Source organism: Osmerus mordax, chromosome 8 (assembly GCF_038355195.1).
Source record: "Osmerus mordax isolate fOsmMor3 chromosome 8, fOsmMor3.pri, whole genome shotgun sequence".
Lineage (NCBI taxonomy): Eukaryota > Metazoa > Chordata > Actinopteri > Osmeriformes > Osmeridae > Osmerus > Osmerus mordax.
The window spans coordinates 11,204,160-11,222,292 of NC_090057.1; the positions used below are offsets into that span (position 1 = coordinate 11,204,160).

General features: G+C 49.6%; 1 protein-coding gene across 1 annotated transcript in view; it reads right to left on the bottom strand.

Moving 5' to 3' along the window:
• col12a1b (collagen, type XII, alpha 1b) overlaps window positions 1-18,133 on the bottom strand; it is a 59,593-nt gene that overhangs the window by 24,427 nt on the left and 17,033 nt on the right. The window contains exons 16-42 of the mRNA XM_067241012.1: window positions 17,895-18,087; window positions 17,639-17,763; window positions 15,307-15,456; window positions 15,039-15,158; window positions 14,553-14,864; window positions 13,570-13,712; window positions 12,657-12,786; window positions 11,264-11,409; window positions 10,383-10,512; window positions 10,062-10,198; window positions 9,026-9,155; window positions 8,279-8,418; window positions 7,732-7,864; window positions 6,868-7,007; window positions 4,840-4,969; window positions 4,342-4,481; window positions 4,029-4,158; window positions 3,529-3,668; window positions 3,227-3,356; window positions 2,902-3,041; window positions 2,569-2,698; window positions 2,302-2,441; window positions 1,594-1,723; window positions 1,147-1,286; window positions 887-1,016; window positions 535-674; window positions 178-307 (exon numbers count right to left, since the gene is read on the bottom strand). Of these exons, the coding sequence (XP_067097113.1) occupies window positions 178-307; window positions 535-674; window positions 887-1,016; window positions 1,147-1,286; window positions 1,594-1,723; window positions 2,302-2,441; window positions 2,569-2,698; window positions 2,902-3,041; window positions 3,227-3,356; window positions 3,529-3,668; window positions 4,029-4,158; window positions 4,342-4,481; window positions 4,840-4,969; window positions 6,868-7,007; window positions 7,732-7,864; window positions 8,279-8,418; window positions 9,026-9,155; window positions 10,062-10,198; window positions 10,383-10,512; window positions 11,264-11,409; window positions 12,657-12,786; window positions 13,570-13,712; window positions 14,553-14,864; window positions 15,039-15,158; window positions 15,307-15,456; window positions 17,639-17,763; window positions 17,895-18,087 (3,879 nt within the window). The remainder of the gene's footprint in view (window positions 1-177; window positions 308-534; window positions 675-886; window positions 1,017-1,146; window positions 1,287-1,593; window positions 1,724-2,301; window positions 2,442-2,568; window positions 2,699-2,901; window positions 3,042-3,226; window positions 3,357-3,528; window positions 3,669-4,028; window positions 4,159-4,341; window positions 4,482-4,839; window positions 4,970-6,867; window positions 7,008-7,731; window positions 7,865-8,278; window positions 8,419-9,025; window positions 9,156-10,061; window positions 10,199-10,382; window positions 10,513-11,263; window positions 11,410-12,656; window positions 12,787-13,569; window positions 13,713-14,552; window positions 14,865-15,038; window positions 15,159-15,306; window positions 15,457-17,638; window positions 17,764-17,894; window positions 18,088-18,133) is intronic.

Below are 18,133 nucleotides of genomic sequence, written 5' to 3' on the forward strand. Positions count from 1 at the left end.
GGGCTTAAATAACCTGTCTAGGGAGTACAGCTGAGGACTAGCTGTCCGTCATGTTTGAGCAGCGAGAGCTCTCTGTAGTTACCACTGTGTGGTACGCTTTTAGCAAGTAGAAGCGTGCCGGGTGCGTCGAACACCGTGAGGTTGTTTTGGGTGTGTCGTGGATCTAAGATCACTCACTCGTCTTCCCGTTCTCGGATGCCCGTATGCCCACTACGTCGGGGTAGATGGGCACCACCGACACGTTGTAGACGGTGTTGGCGTCCAGGTTACGCAGCACGGTACTGGTCGTGCCTGCCGACACCACTTCCTGTTCGGGAAGATTGACAGAGCTCTGTCAGAGTTCTACGGTCCAATCGAATGAAACGGACCTGACCTCCAGGGGTGTGTCTAAATACTTCACATGATCAACTCACTGACACAAAATATAAACAATGGACTTTTTCCCCTCTCCAAATGCAAGCCCCACCCATATAAAAAGGGTTTTCCAGTAGGGTAGTACACAGGTAGTTAGCATCGTGGCTGTCAGAGTCCTACCGTTAGCTCCTCCCCTCCTGGCTGAGCGGCGTAGAAGACCTTGTACTCGCGCACATTGCCCACAGCAGGTTCCCAGCGCACGTTCAGGGTGCTGATGGTGGGGTCGATGACCTGCAGGTTCTTCACCCCACCCATGGGCACTGCGGTGGACAAGACAACGTTAGGACGTTTTGCCAGTCGGAAAACGACAAAGAATATGGCTGGGTAGCATTTCTGCAATGATATCCGAGACTCTTGGGTCGACGACTTGTTTTTTTTCGTAACCAAGCACCGTAGACAGACAGTAGACAGACTTTAGGCCGCGTAAGTGAAAGAGCTTTTTGTTTGGTCACCGAACTCGTTTGGAACTCACGTGTCTTTCCGTTCTTGGACTGGGACTTGCCCTCCATCTCGTGGTACACTGGAACCACAGTCACCGTGTACTCCGTGTTGGGCTCCAGGTTCTTCAGAAGCATGGTGGTGGTGGTTCCGCTCACCTGGTCCTGGGCAGAACAGAACAAAACAACCTCAGAAAGCGCTCCGGCTCCAGGCTGTGTCCTGGTCTAGAGGAAAAATCCTGAACACCAGACATTCTCTGGGGCGGTGAGTCTGGTGCTGGCGAGACGGCCTTACCACATCCTGTTCTCCTCCTGCAGCTGGGACCCAGATGACGATGTACTCGCGCACGGTGCCCTCCGCCGGGTCCCAGCGCACGTTCAGAGTGCTGGTGGTGGGCTCCACCACCTGCAGGTTCTTGGCAAAGCCCAGGGGCTCTTATCAGAGGAGAGACACAAAGGGCCTTGTCATTTCATCACCTGTACGGTACATCTATGGTGTACAGTCAGTTGACATGTTTGTTTTTATCACATAAAGAAAATCACACAGCAATACAGTATGATTTGATATTTACTAAACTAGCATGCTGCTTTTTTGCTGTACAGTCATGGTCAAAGGATATATATTGTCAAAATGACTAGTTTGTCGGGAGTTGTCGACCTGAGTTGTTGACACTTTCGACTGGTCATCAACCACGATGTCGGAGGTATTTTTTCATGATATAAAAAAAATTCAAACACTTACTTGTCTTTCCGTCGTCAGAGGAGATGGGTCCATCCCCCTCCGCATACACTGGGATGACAGACACACTGTACACCGTGTTTGGTAGGAGCTTCTGTAGGACTGTCGAGGTGGTGCTCTCTGACACGTGATCCTACAGAGGAGAGGCAGTGTGAGCAACAAGCCTTCTAAAACCACGAAAGGGACCGTTCCAAAATGACAACAGCAAGCAGGGTTGCAAAACAATGTAAAACAAGCAGTCCAATGAATGACTTTCGCCACCTTCAGGGGAGATTATTTTGACGAGTCGTTCGATTGAGAGTGAAAGCAGTGTCGTAGGCCACGGTGAACGCGCCAATTGCAAACAGATAAGTAATGCTTAACGGATTGCATTACACGTTTGCCAGCCAAGTCCCTACCGTCAATTACATTACGATCACGGAGCTGTTCACGCTTTGCTTGCACCCACCCAGGCTGAAAACCCCCTCCCCCCAGATTCCTGTCAAGACTTCCTGTCATCGCCGCGTTCCGCTCCCACAACAGGGTTGACGACACGCCAAGTTGTGTACGCCAGTGGAGGAGTACTGTGTTTCCCCCAGAGGACCAGGAAGCCGTTGGGCCACATGTGGTGCTACGAGTGGGGATGACATAGCCGGCATGTGTGACCACACTACGTTGGTGTTGAGTTGTGTGGAGACAGGAGGGGCGCTGGGGGAGGGGTCGGATTCTCACCACAATCTCCAGGCCCCCCGCGGCAGGAACATAGACCACTTTGTAGCCCTGGACGTTCCCGTCAGCCGCATCCCAGTTCACGGTCAGCGATGTGATGGTGGGGTTGGTCACCTGCAGTTTGCCGACTCCCCCCAAAGGCACTGGGTACGCAAAAAAAAAAGAAAAGAAAAGGAAAGTTCCGGATGGTTTCAGTTTCAAATCTCTCCGGATGTTTCCTCTGTTCTCTATGTAGCTGCTTGGGGCAGGTTTTGGGCGCTACACACTTACATGTCTTCCCGTTCTCTGCCTGGCGTTTGCCCTCCCTGGCTGGGTACACAGGGAGCACGTTCACGGTGTAGAGGGTGTTTGGCTTCAGGTTCCTTAGGACAATGGTGGTGGTGCCTCCAGGAACTTGCTCCTGTTCAACAGCAGGGAGGAAAACTCTCTGTTTAGAGAACCTTGTGCAAATCAAACACTCCAAGTAAGAACAAGTGGAAAGTGTTTGAGAGAGAGAAAGAGGGAGAGAGAGAGAGGTACCTGTTAGAAGAGAAGGAGGGAGATAAAGAGAGGGAGGAAGGAAGAAAGAAAGAAAAGAAAGAAACAACCAGAGTTGAGTCTCACCATTTCCTCAGTGCCGCCTTCAGCCGGGACAAAGAAGATCTTGTACTGGCGCACAGCACCATCAGCTGGGTCCCAGGCCACGTTCAGGGAGGTCATGGTGGGGTCGGTCACCTTTAGATTCTTCACTCCACCCAACGGTCCTGGACAACCACACAAAATTCATTGTGTTATGATCAATGAATTGGCCCTCTGGGTCAATAGGTCTTTTCTAAATGAAAAGTCCAAATGAAAACATACAATAAATAAGAACTAAATGTATTTTATCTAAGGTTTTTCGTTGGTGTCTGAGAGAATGCTTGAGTCCAGGGAGGCCAGCCAGACTTACTGGTCTTCCCGTTCTCTGACATCTGCTTGCCATCTCCTTCTGCGTACACCGGCACCAGGGACACAGTGTAGAGGGTCTCTGGCTGCAAAGCTTTCAGGACCGTGTTGGTTGTGCTCCCAGACACTGACACCTGAAAGTCACAACATTCAGACACCATGAAATAGCCAGCCCACAACTACACACTGTCCCTAACCCGCAAGTACACCCTAATCACATATTTCCATCAAATAACGCATGGATTCACTGGCCTCTAACTACTACCAGCTAAGACAGGCAGCTGACGGTGCTCCTACCAGTCCTACCATTGCATCAGCTCCTCCAGCAGCAGGGACGTAGATGACTTTGTACTCTTTGACCTTCCCCTCGGCGGGCTCCCAGCGCACGTTCAGGGTGGTCATAGTGGGGTTCAGCACCTGCAGGTTCTTCACTGCACCCAGGGGCTCTGGAGAAAACAAACAGGACTTTAGTCTGTGTCTTTCTTCTAGAATCCAGGGTGTTTACCACTGTGCATATTGAGGAATTAGAGCCAAAGGGAGTTAAGTACCATGTTGGGTGAACATGAGTATTATATATCACATGAAAGCCCTCAGTGAGATCCTTTCAGTGCCAAAAGGACACAACTGAAAATATGACCCATATGTTGTAATTAAAAGAAAGGCCCTCGAGATATAGTTGATATAAAGTGATATTTGCTTGTCTAAATGGGACCTCAATCAAATGAACTGAACACGAGCCAAATGTGATTGATCCGTGGTTCGAAGTTGAGAGAATGCTTGAGTCCGGGGAGGCCAGCCAGACTTACTGGTCTTTCCATCCTCTGACATCTGCTTGCCATCTCCTTCTGCGTACACCGGCACCAGGGACACAGTGTAGAGGGTGTCTGGCTGCAAAGCTTTCAGGACCGTGTTGGTTGTGCTCCCAGACACTTGCTCCTGATGGATCACACAAAGTACAGACACTGTGAAATAGCCAAACCCTGTCAATGACATAATAAAAACGTTCAAAAGAACTAACAGCCATATCAACTGTTGACTCATCTTTCCATCAAACGGAGCTCAGGCCTCTAACCACTACCAGCTAAGACAGGCAGCTGACGGTGCTCCTACCAGTCCTACCATTGCCTCAGCTCCTCCAGCAGCAGGGACGTAGATGACTTTGTACTCTTTGACCTTCCCCTCGGCGGGCTCCCAGCGCACGTTCAGGGTGGTCATGGTGGGGTCCAGCACCTGCAGATTCTTGACTCCACCCAGGGGCTCTGGAGAACACAAACGAGACCTGTTTAGCTGCACAGATAACGAGAACTTCACTCTTTAAACCTGGGCTGGGTTTAGCTCAGTGGTAGAACACATGACCATGAGGTCACAGGCTCAAATCCCCCCTGTGCTGTACATTGCTTTGGAGACTTTCATGTGACATGACATATCTAGAATGTTCCAATGTGTGTGCTAGTGGATGCTATATCCTGGCAATAATGTCACAATGCCTGTACAAGTACGGTGGGCTTACTCCACTCTGTGAAGTCTATTGACCGTGACTGACTGAGCGTGTGTGGTGCCAGCTGTGGCCTTGGCTAAGTCTTGTGTCAAGAGATCCTGTCATCGGGGGCCACTTACTGGTCTTTCCTCTGCCCGAGATGTCTTTGCTCTCTCCGCTGGGGTAGACGGCTGCCACGGTAACCGAGTAGGGAGTGTCTGGGATGAGCTTCTGGAGAAGAACACTGTTCTTCTTCCCTCCAACCTGGGTCTGTCAGGGGGGGTTAAGGTGTCAAGAATCTATCAGTCTCCACTTTGTTTTGGGGAAGTCAACGGACCTCTTGCTTCAAAGTAAGAGCGTAATTTGTTTAGGAGAAGTGAGGTTCGGATTACAAGTACTGCAAAGTGGCTTTGACGGTTACGAGATGTTGTCAGCTTGGAGAACTCCCCCCCCACACACACACACGCACCCACACACGCACCCACACACGCACCCACACCTGTCTGAACACACAAGCTTAGTAAAAAGGCCAAGCTTCTTCTCCACTAAGTCAGGGGAGAAGTCATTCAAACATGACAGACGTAAACCCAGAGCTCCTGCATCAGGTTTGGACTTTAACAAAGTGGCGGAGCTAGGAACACGGCTTCGGCTACCTCCTGGTGTGCCGAGGGAAAACTGTTGAAACAGGCTTACTGGATTTCCTCAAATCTGCCAATGTTTTATCACTGCTCCTGCAGCAGTCCAATAGTGAGAGAACTCCCAAAGGCTAGTGCCATTTGATGGCTTCTAGGAGAGAACAATGCCCTTTTACACAGTTTAGTTCATGAATAAAATGTTTGAACAGACCAAGTGGGCCTGTGGGACGTCAGACATCATACACAAACAATGCTTCAGTCTGTAATCCAATTTATGAAACGTATCATGGCGCTTAATAAAAACTAAGCACATAAAGTAAGAAGGCCAAGCTATGAAACCCCATTTAAGTGGCGCTACCCCAAATCTGTTTATTTAATGGAGCACATCAACAGTACATTATGTTGATCCTTTCTTATCCTCTTAAGCTGTTATCACCAGCAGGCCATTCAGTGCCGTCATCTCATGGACAGATATGATATGTAGATTAAATCTAGATTAGTTTAAATCAACAAGGCCATGGACAACGAGGTCGAGACAGCTTTCCACACTCGGCTGGAAGTCGTCATGTCACTAAAACACTCCAAGTGAATCAAAAGGATGACAGGCCTTTCCTGTGGCGTCGTGTTGAGATCACAGCTTCAGAAACAGATACACTGTTTGGAGAACACTTGTCATAACTTTTCACAGACACAATAAAAATGGTAACTGGTGCACTACATTTTGGACATATAACAACATCATCCCAAGACAACATTTTCTTAAGGTATTTCATCCCTGATCACAATCAAGTAACCAGTTTGGAATGTAGTCTTGGCAGCTATGCAGTGATACTCTAGGAATAAAAAAAAATGTTTAGGAGAGACTGTCCAAAGGTCGAACTAACGATGAGAGAGCAGACCGACAGCTTACTATCCCTGACTGTCTGTGATTTGGACATCCAACATGCTTTTTAAAGAGAACTATAAACCAATTCGACCATTTCTACTGAACCGATTTGAAACAGCTTTTATATCGCTCAGCATGGCACGAGGGATATTTCTGGAGGTTGTCTTCTCTTTTATTATTGTAAGATTCCCTGTTACATCACAACGGTTATGAAAGGGTTATCAAACTCACTAGCTTGGGCTTGCCGAGGAATCCCCAAGTTAGAGACCATTACTGTGATAACTAATGTCTCCACTCCCAGCTCAAACAGCTCCAAGAAATTAGGTGGGGAAAGGGGGGGGTGGGGCAGAGAGCGAGAACAATACCACTGCACATTACAAGCGAAGAAAAAGTTTTAAAAAAAACATTACATGATAAAGTCTTAAGAAATCATGTTGGGATTTTAAAGGATTACTGTGTTTGCTTAACTGCAGATTTTTCAGGGCAAGGGGTGGCCCGGTTGGCCATGACAACCAGCTGATAAACACATCTTGTTAACACACTGGACAAATTCCATCAAGTGACTCAGTTAAAGGGACAGTCTAGCCAAATCACAACCCTAACATATCCCCTGCTTGAGACTGGAGCTTGAGACGTCTTGAACTTACCGAGTGAGTCTTGCCTCCGGCCACAGGCTGGTAGGTGAGCTTGTAGTTTTGGACAGGGCCAGGGGCGTGGTCCCACTTCACGGACAGGGTGGTGGTGGTGGCGTTGAACACCTGCAAGTTCTGGGGCGGCCCCGTGGGGGCTACAGACACACAAACACACATGTTTCCAATGAACAAATAGCTCCATGACTTCCTCGTGCAAGGTGACTTGACCGAGCCAGAGGATAGTGGGGGTGGGGGGGGGGGGTCGAGGCATGGGACAGCTGTAACCCTGCCCCTGGATGAAGCTGGATGAAGCGATGATTAGGATGATGAGGTGAGGACACAGTGATGATGTCGTCGGCGACACAACGGAAGGCGAAGAAGCGTGGATGGACCCCCCCCAAAACAATATGTCTATGCACATGCAAACGACCCCATTCACTGGCTGACTGGCGGAGACAGATCATTAACAACACGATGATGAAGGCATGTTACGGCATGAGGGAGATGGAGAGACAACACGATGGATGACGTCATGACAAAATGGTCGACAATGGAGTTTGGCAGGTGGGCCGTCGGTTTAGGTACGTAAATGCACATGCGGATGGGTGGGAGGCAAAGTGAAGTACATCTCCGTCGACACGTTCGTTACCGTCGGCATCACCATTATAATCATCGACGTGGACATTATAATGATGATGTCCTTTGTTCTTCTCAAACAACCTACCCGGTGTAATCATCTTTGACACTGGAAAGAGACGTCGGGAGAACCACACGTTATTCCGGTTCTGCTCGGCGTGTGCGAGCCACAGAGTGAATGTCAAACACTCGAATGTGTGTCGAGGGAGGGGAGGGGGAGGGTGTGGCGCGCGGCCGGCTTACACGTGCGCTGGCTGCCCATCAAGTCTTCGCTCTCCGACTCGTCGGGGTAGATGGCGGTGACGGTGACGTCGTACAGTGTGTCTGGGTCCAGGTTCTCCAGGACGTGGCTGATTTCATCGCTGTTCAGGATGGCCTGGAACGAGAGAGAGAGAGAGAGAGAGAGAGAGGGAGTGAGAGAGGGAGAGAGAGAGAGACAGAGAGAGAGAGAGAGAGAGAGTGAGTGAGGGAGAGAGATAGAGAGAGAGGTAGTCAGATGGCTGAGCGGTGAGGGAGTCGGGCTAGTAATCTGAAGGTTGCCAGTTCGATTCCCGGCCGTGTCAATTGACATTGTGTCCTTGGGCAAGGCACTTCACCCAACTTGCCTCAGGGGGGCATGTCCCTGTACTTACTGTAAGTCGCTCTGGATAAGAGCGTCTGCTAAATGACTAAATGTAAATGTAAATGAGAGAGAGAGAGTGTGAATCGGCGTCATCCGTTTTTTTTGTGTGTGCGTGTGTTTGTGGAACGAGGCCGCGTCGACAAAAGGCTACCGACTCGACGGACGTACATATTGGAAGTTGTTCTCTCCTTTCTTGGTCCAGCCAATGCGGTACAGGGCCACATCGGGGGCCCCGTGTTCCCAGGTGGCCCGGAACGAGGTCTGGGTCACCTCCGAGAACTTGAGGTTTTTGGGCGCCGGAACCACATCTGTTCACATGGATAGGAGAGGAGAGGCAGAGAGGGGGTGATTATGAGGAAGTCCTGAGAGATGAGGCAAAGCTATTTCGTCAGAGGAAGTCTGGTCACCATGTGAGCTCGTCCCGCCGTGTAATCGCCAGAGCGAGGGAGAGTGTATTGAAAACAACATTTCCGCAAGTCATCTGGGATTAATTTCGTGATGGATGATGCCCCATGCGGTGACAGATAACACACAAATACATGCATGAACACACACAGGCAAACAAACAAGCACACGCACGCACACACACAAACGGTTTGCCATGGCCCATGCCAAATTGCAGCAGAATAATGCAGTTTATCCCCTGAGGGATTGGATCCCTCATGTTTGGGCTCGATCCAGGGGGAGAGGTTCAGAAGAGGCAGAAGCCCAGTCAGAGGCAGAAGCCCAGTTATACTGTTGGAATTTGATATATAGTATTGTATCTAGGACAGTTGACAAGAAATGCGTGCAAAGCACATCAATTATTTTGAATTTGAGTTTGCAAACTGTGAGTTTGGGGCTTCCATATTAGCTCGAGCACTCAAAATGTTGCCATCCTTTGTCTAGTCTGTTTAGTTCTGAGTAGTTGTGTACCTGTGATGGCTTGTCCAGGCATGGTGTTCCCTGGTCCTTCGTCATAGACTGGTGTGACAGACAGGTCATACTCAGTTTGAGAGATTAGGCTGGCAAGGTCTAGTGTTGTGATGTCACCATTGACGTCAACCTGCAAGGTGAAAAAAGAAAAGTTTAGCAAGATGAAACTACAATAAAAAGTGTTTGACTTGGAGACATTTTTTTATAAAAGATACAGTATAAAGGCAAAATTAAGAATAATGTTGCAGTGTTTATTGCTTAGCATGGCTAGTTTTACTGCAATGGTGTGTAACTTCATTTTTGTACAATAGCCTAACCACTAAAACCTCACAGTGGAAACAATTTCTTCTCTCAATAACTGAATTTCAGTTTGAAGTCATCACACTCTTTGAGGAAAGCCATTTGTACAGGAGGAAAAAAACTAAGCTAAGAAAAGACTTGCACAAGTCATTCGTTTACATATATATTTATATATTTGTAATTCCAGAGAGTGTTAGGTGGTCGGAAAAAGTTACAACTTCCAGCAGAAAAGTGGTTGAAAAATGTCTCTTTCAGGTTATTTTCCACTTCGACTTCAAGAGAAGCACAGGAAAAGCTCTTTAAAAGCAATATAGGAAGGAAAATCCTCTGGACCCTGAAGACTTTTGAAGATAAATCTGTAGAGGTCTTCTTGGGAGACGGGCCGACTTCAGATGTTCTCCAGGAAGCAGGGCTTCCAGAGGAGGCCTCTGTCCTATCCATCAGCTGCTTTTAGAGTCTTCTTGCAGGGGACCACGGAGACACCTTCGGATGTGTGCTGCCTGCCGTTCCCTACCTTTGACCCTCGCTCCGATCCAAGTGAGATTTGACTGCAGAAGGCGCTGTGATATAGTGGCTGCTCTCTGGAATTTTTATCCCATTAGCCTTCATTTCCCATAAGTCCCAGCTCAACCGCAACATATCTAAAGGTCGGTGCTACAACGGCCTCTGTTGCGTGGAGGTTGCGAGTGACCGTGACAGGGACAGGAAGGAGGAGAGACGGTGACGCGAGTGTTACCTCTTTGAGCTCCCCGTCCTCAGGCTTGTAGGTGATGACGTACTTGAGGACGTTTCCGGGGGAGGCGTCCCAGGTGAGCTTCAAGGTGCTGTGGGTGACATCGGTGACCCTCAGTTTACCCGCCGGTGGTGGCGGCACTGACGGAGCGACGAAGACGGACAGGAACGCCGGGGGAGGGGCAAGAAGAGAGGGAGACGGAGGGGAGAAGGGGAGATTAGCCGCGTCTCGACAGCGATCTTTACCGTGATGTGATACATGAGATCTGGGGGGTCATCGCTAAGGTTAGCGCTGGGTAAGGGACATGCACGGGGGGGAACGTACGGGTGACTCCTTGGTCCATGAGGGGGTCGCTGGCCGCCTCGCCGTGCAGGGCGAACAGGGAGAGGCTGTACGCCGTGTTGGGAACGAGCTGTTGCAGCTGGACATCACTTGCATCTGCCCCGGCTCGAATCTGCACAGCAGGGAAGAGAGGGAAGGAGAGACAGAGAGAGAGAGAGAGAGACAGAGAGAGAGAGAGAGAGAGAGAGAGAGAGAGAGAGAGAGAGAGAGAGAGAGAGAGAGAGAGAGAGAGAGAGAGAAAGAGAGCAGGCCGGACAAAGAGGGAGAAACAGGAATGCAAGACAGGACTTGTCACCAGGACATTTCTGAACACCTGGAGTTCTTCACTAATCCCCAACCGATCCCTGAGCGAGTGTCCTAGAAGAGATCTGCTCAACTTGGACTTCCTTTCAGAAAGCCTATGGAGTCAGCCTGGCCAGCACGACAGAAGCCTTACAGCTCTAAAAGACATAGCATCTGTTCAAATTCTGTTTGGTTAATATCATCTCAATGACTTCATTGGCAAAATAACTTGTACAGGGCCAACATGAGCTAGTCCTTCCCATTACCCTCTGTGTCCAAAGGGTCTGTTTTTTTGTGGACCTTGCCTGAACACCACTGTAAAAGTCCACTTCCTGTGCTCTGTGCAGACATCATCACATTGCCATCTGGAATGAGTAAGGCACCACTAGCGAGGCCCTGGCTAGCCCACCTTATAAACTGGATGTGGAAATGCTGAGCTCGCAAATGGAGGTCCTATTTAACCTCTTCCATGAGCGTGTGTGCGTCTGTGCGTGTGTGCGTGTAGCGAGGACTACGTTCTTGTGCGCGCGGGTGCGTGTGTGTCTGTGTGTGCGTGTAGTGAAGCCTACAGTAGGGCTCACCTCTTTCTCCGTGGTGGGCACAGTTGCGTTGATGGCACTGTACAGCAGCATGTACCCTGTCGCTCCCTCCACTTGCTGCCACCTCACCCTGAACGTGGTCATGGTCGCGTCATACACATTCAGGCTCTTCACCGCTGCCAGGGGCACTGGAGGGCGGGAGCAAAGAGGACCGAAAAGGTTACAGGGTGCCTCGAACTCAAACCATCAAGCGTGCTGTCGTTCGGAAGTTATTCGGAAATAAAAATACGGTCTCATGTTCCCCCAAATCTTTTTGGTTGTTGGTATAAACAGTACCAAACATGTGGCACGCAATTGCTGACGTTTGAGCCCATCGGGGCAGCTTTTCGATTCGATTCTTTTCGATTCTGTTGTAGGTAAGTAGGGTTTTCAACAGCAACATACTTCAGGCTCCACAGACTCTCCACGGACATACCACGCCAGCACACCACACCCAGCCTGTGTTTATGGCTGAGCCACACTGAGAGTTACAAGGCTTCCTCACACAGGAGAATGATGGCCTAGCCCAGTGTTAGTTTAGAAATGACCACAAAAGAAGACCGCAGTGATCTAACGCTTCTGGCGGCGTTTACTTTGCGGACGACCAAACAATAAGTGTCGTTTATGACAGTGAGAAATATTTTACGAGATTACTGTAAAATGTTTAAAGTGACAAATTGAAAAAACTGAACAAAGTCAATGTTAAAATACAAATGAGAAATGAAAGCACTCAGTGCTGTGTACTTAACAGCGTATTAAATTAAGTCCCTTTTCTTGGGAGACACTAATGAGGACAAGAATGAGAGAACCATCAGTTATTCTCAACATCATTAAGCCCTTTCTCTTAATCCCGTTTCCCAGCTTGGCTATCCCATTGACCTAATCATAAGACAAATATATTCAACACTTTGGCAACAACATTTTGGAAAACACGGATGCTAATCAAGACACACAAAATAAATTCTCGGTTCAGTAAACAGCGTGATTTAAGAATAACAAGTAAACAGCGAATAAACAAGTTCCATCCGTACGCTTTAAGCTGGGTAACGAGCATGGCAGCACCGGGCTGTTGTTGATTTACAAATGTCCTGAACCATTTACCACAACAGTGGAATTGCCGAGAGCAGTTTGTTATCCATTTTTACGTTTCTTTTGATCATTGATCCCACCCTCATCCTTGCCCCTTGGGGTTTATCTTGTGCTGTGAGCAAACTCATTTTAATCATCTGTATCAGTGCCTTGTTCTACAATAACTAAACTGAATTGTCTGGAATACCTTGAAGGGAATTCATTTGAAGGTTTAGCCTATGCGAATTAGCAGTAAAGTAAAAGTAAAAAGCATTGGGGAAATACTGGATGCAGCTGGAGGATACGGTCATGCAGTTGAGGTACTTACAGGTGGTTTCGGTTCCCTTCAGTGGCTCGCTGCTCATCTCGCCGACCACGGAATACACGTTGACCAGGTACTCGGTCAGAGCGGACAGCTTGACCAGGACCACGGTGTTCACGGTCCCATCGACGATAATCTGAGCGGATTGAAAAGGACAATCGTGTTACATGTCGTACACTCGAACAGCTATCCCAATGTTGCCATGGAGTTCATTACAAAGCCTGACACATGTGACCTGAAGCCACCCGATGTCCTCTCTCTGCCTCTCCAAGAGTTACAAACTCGTCACGGGATAGTGCTGGAATTACAGCAGGTCGAAATCGAACGACAGAGGAAACCCAAAAGCAAAACAAACGTCTTTCTGCACACTAACTCCTCTCTCCAGGTCAGAGTATTGGCCCAAAGGAGCCAGTCGCATATCAACCAATCGAAAGTGAAATACGATTCATTTGTGTGAATATATGCGTTTTGTATTCGAATGCGAGCGATTTCCACGAGGCGGAACGCATCACCGGCCATGATGCGATCTCCCAGTGGGGGGGCCCTGGCGGCTAGGCACGAAGGCATGGCAACCGGGAGTCTTGAGAGAGAGAGAGAGAGAGAGAGAGAGAGAGAGAGAGAGAGAGAGGGAGAGGCTGCATATAGGGCAGCAACTCCCCCCCCCCCCCCCCAAAAAAAAGCTGCATGGATAGACAGACTGCACGAGCCTGCTGCCAAAATAACCGGATCACCTCTGGCAGGAGAGAACGACAGAGGTCTGAGAAGGAATTCCGATGAAAGCGAGGATCAGGCCGGCCATATCTCCTTCATATCCAAACCAGGTGGGATGAACACATTCACCAATGACGACAGCCGGGAGGGTGAGAGGGAGAGGTCGGGTGGAGGGGAGAAGAAGAGAGGAGCGCAGAGGAGAGCCCACCTGTTCCGTCGGACCTCCAGCAGCCAGCATGTACTCGATGCGATACTGTTCCACCGTGCCGTCAGGTGGCGTCCAGGTGGCACGGAACGAGTGGTGGGTCACCTCAGAGGTCACCAAGTTAGTAGCCGGCTCCAGGCCTCCTCCTAGGGGTAGGGCCACAGGGAACATGAGCTGACATGTCAAGTATTTCACATGCTGAACTCCCCAACCACAAATCTGTCCCCATCACACTAGCTGGTCTGACAGACGGGGGGCTTGTTGCCTGGTGTACATTTCACCGCTTTGACAAAGGGCTTTTTCAGAGAAATATGTTCTCTTGCTGTGTAGTAAATCAATATTGCACTTACTCTTCAAATTAGATTTAAGGACAAGGCACAGTACGTCCAAAGCAAAAGTTTCCATCAACCGTTTGAGTCTGTTGTAACCATATTCAGGCAAGCATATTTATCAAGTCAGTCAGGCCAAATAAAGACAGTCTAAATCATATTCACAAACGTAGGTTTTTCCTTTCAATGTGGCTCGAGTCATGAATATCTTACTGGAATCTTCTTGCTCCTACGCTAATCTGTTTATACCACTGAAGGGCAGTCACAGTATAACTTGTGCTAGGATCAGACGACAATGCCGATTCCGTGGCACTTTCATCCCATGCTGTCAGTGCTGCCTCCACCATCTTTGAGACAAATAGATAACATAAGCTGGACAGCAGCACACTGGTTGCACGGTATTTAGAAGGCTGTCTTAACAGGGGATGGTTGGAGGTCCAAGTCTCTCTCAGAGACAGGGACAGAGAGAGAGTTGCCTACTCCCAAATGTGGCTTGTGACCGATGTTTTGGCCGATCTCACAGTCACTTCACATCAAATGGAAGTCACCTGTCTATAGTGTCTGTAGAGTGTGCGGTAGAATGACACATGGATGGGAATATGAAAACACACATTCACACAGAAAGTGAGCGACCTCCTAGATGTTCGTGTTTGGTACCTGGGCCCTTCACGCTGTTGCACAGGTTGACGGTGAGCTCGTCGACGATGTCCAGGAGGAAGGAGAAGTCGTTCACGTTGTACATGTGGATCTCGTCCGGGTCGGTGGCGATGGACCTCAGCTCGTTCTCGTCAGCGTTTTTCACCCCGATGGCGTACAGCTCGATGTTCTGGTCCCTCAGCCTCTGGGAGTTGGTGACGATCTCATCCTGGGACTTGCCGTCGGTGATGAGGACGCCGATCTTGCGAGCGTCCTCGCGGAGTCCCACGTTGGGCCGGAAGTTGTTCTCGAGGATGTAGTTCAGGGCCATACCTATGAGGGAGAGCTTTACGTGAGGCGTGTTCGTGCAAAGCACATGCTGGCGAAATGATTTGTAGCAAGGATAATATATTTGTGGGAATGAATCGTTTACTTTGGTCTGAAAGCCATAGTCGGTTTAGTCGCAGCCAGTAATAATAGAACTCGAGTTGGTTGTGTCACAGTCACCTGTCATGGTGTTTCCCCCTTTGTAGGGGAGGTTGGCCACAGCGTTCAGCAGGGATTCCCTGGTAGGGTGGGCGTTCAAGTGCCATTCTGTTTTGGGGTCCCCACTATACTGGGCCAGACCTGGAGAGAACAAACAGTGTTGAGTGACGAAAAATCCGATGAAGGCAATTTGTTCAAGCCCAACTTTAAGTACAGTGTGTGTGAAAGGGCTTCAAATCACGCCATGGCAGAAGGCGCAGTGCAGCGTGGAACGTCAAACCAAACGCACCAATCTGGACCCTCTCTGGACGGACGTCGAACACCCCGACCATGCGAGCGATGAAGGAACGGATGGTTTTGAAGTTCAGACGGCCGATACTCCATGAGCCGTCCACCAGGAGGATGATGTCGGCCTTGGCCGTGGACTTGCATTCGGGGCCTGCGAGGTAGGAAGACAGCGAGATGAAAAGCGGGTGCGACATCTTGGACACACCTCGCATGTGTCTGCGTGGGAGGACGTGTGTGTGTCGTGACGATCATGAGCGAACGTGCGCGGAGAGGGGGTGGATGGAGAAGGCGGAAGACAACAAAGAATCGGTTCGACACAAACACAAACACACAGTACCGCCGTTGCCGGTACCACAGTAGCAGAGTCCTACACATTTGACACACTTTATGAATACAAACATTTCAAGCTCCGAGACAACATTTTCTAACAGCACATTGATCCATTCGCGAGGTCATTTGTCAATTCCTCTCGTTTTCTTTGGGGTTTTCTCCTCCACGTCGGTCTTGCTGTACACATCCACAGCCTTCCACGGGCCTTCCGGGCGTTTCTGAGGCTGTCAGGACGATTTGTCCCCGCAGAAACAACAGGCGTGAGCCTCCTGACAGGTGATATACGACGCACCGCTCTGCCAGAGTTATTGCACATTCCTGGGGTGCTCCGTACTTGCCACCCCCTCCTCCCCCCCCCAGACACCTGTGTGGGTGAGAGGGCTATGGTGGGGTTCGTCCGAGGTGCACCAGAGGTGCCGACGCACCCCGCCGGACACCGGAGCTAGGAAATGGAAACGGAAATCTGCCACCGTGCCTGCAATTGAAAACAGGTTAGAAGACAATTGATTTACCCCCATGGGGGTTATTTGCGAGAGGTAGGAAACAGATGAGGAGTGTGAGGGGACAGAGAGGGGATGGATGTTTAGCAGAATGTGTTCGCGGGGCGTTTGGGAGATATACCCCCCCTGATACGCGAAGCCCTCATGAGAACGATGCTGACTCCCTGAGACGTTCATCAGCAAAACCAGATGTCGCACACTAAGACTGTAAAACACCCAGACAAGTAACACAAAGCAGATGACACCGGCTTTGAACGGTCGACGCATCGGATCATGAGAAAGCATCGAAGCAAATGAATCGCAAACGCTAGTGCACATGTGTACACATGAATGGGATTGTAGCTCGTGTCTTTGTTTTGCCTGTTGTTCGGGCAATGCTCCAGTTCCCAAACCTAAGTCATGGCGTTGCTAATACACGGTGTGTAAAACAATATATCTGATATCACGCTATTCCAAAAAGGGGTCTTTTCTCTCTTGCGGCGCTACAGACAAACCACCCGCGCCCGATGCTGCAGTAATTGGACAGTGCAGGCGCCCTGATGGCGTCCGACTGGGTAGTCTCTCAGTTTGCATGCATGTGTGTGGAACCTGTGTGTGTGCGTGTGTGTGTGTGTGTGTGTGGAACATCCTCGCCTGCTCAGTGGGCAGCTAGTCACTGTGTCTGCTCTCCATTACAGCAGGAATTTCTGCCCAGGGTCAGCAGCTCTCTGGGGTCTTATATGAGAAACACAACATTTTCCTAGCCGCGTGCGTCTCTGCGGCAGCGCGGTACGGCTCCCCCTCCCCGGGTTGTAAAACATCTGTAATTGCTTGCAGAGTGGCTAGTTTTCCACAAAGGTCTTCTTTTTTTTTACTTTTGTGTGTGTGTGTGTGGGGGGGGGGGGGGGGGGGGGGGGGGGGTCAACGTTAAAACGGGGAAATATCCATTGTACATTAAAAAGCTTAGACGTCTACAAGATATGGACTGAACGAGTTAACTAAGAGGTTTTTCTTTGCTGCGACACAATTGGGACTGGCGTGTCAGACTACAGAGGGAGGAGGTGTGGATAGTACAAAACTGCCAATGGATGAAGCAGCAACGAAGAAATATTCCTATAAGTGTTAGTCGTAAATGCAACCTAACTGTCAACCTTCTCTCTATGGGCTTGCAAAATGGAACTTCAATTTACACCAGGGCTTCGACCGATGGTGATAAGGAGGACAAGGTTTATCCCAGCCAAGCAGCCCAAAGCCATTAGTACTCGTCATAATCAAGGGCTTTTAAAGCCAATGCAACTGGGATTCGGATTCCATTTGACGGCACATACTTCACTCTTCTGGTGCTAATCAGAGTCATATTGTAGCGCTCTTTTCTATTGGATCCCAGTCTAGGCAGCTCTACACGGTAGGAATCCAAGGGAAGGGGCCAAGCTTTGGTTGGATTGTTTAGTTTGCGTTGTTATGTCTGGGTGCGAGCGTGTGTGCGGCTCAGCTGCGCGAGGCTGTGCCGTCGTCAGGTTTTACCCGTGGGGGCGGGGGCGGGGGCTTCAGGTTCATCAGAGAGAGTGGTCTTCTCCTCTCCGGCCAATGGCATGCTCTGGCCTCCGTCGAACATCCCAAACACTGCCACCGAGTATTTGGTTCCAGCCCTGATGGGGGAAAAAATGGTATTAAAGGAATCATCTGTCGCAATAGCAAATTGTGTGCCGATACTGTTGCACCATATCAGCGTTTTATCTGATCTTTCCGTGGCTAAGGAGGGGAACATGTAAGATCTCACCTGAGCTCCTCTAGGACCACTGTGTTGTCATAGGGGCCGACAACCAACTCTCCCAGGTCAATGTCATTACCGCTGGGGTAGAAGGTGACTTTATAGGCACGCACTTCCCCAGGGGCGGGGTCCCAAGACACCCGGAAACTGGTCTTGGAGGGCTCGGACGTCTGCAGGTTCCTGGGAGCTTTGTACGGTGACACTAAGAAGAGTAATACAGAAGGGACCATATCAATACACAGTTTTGC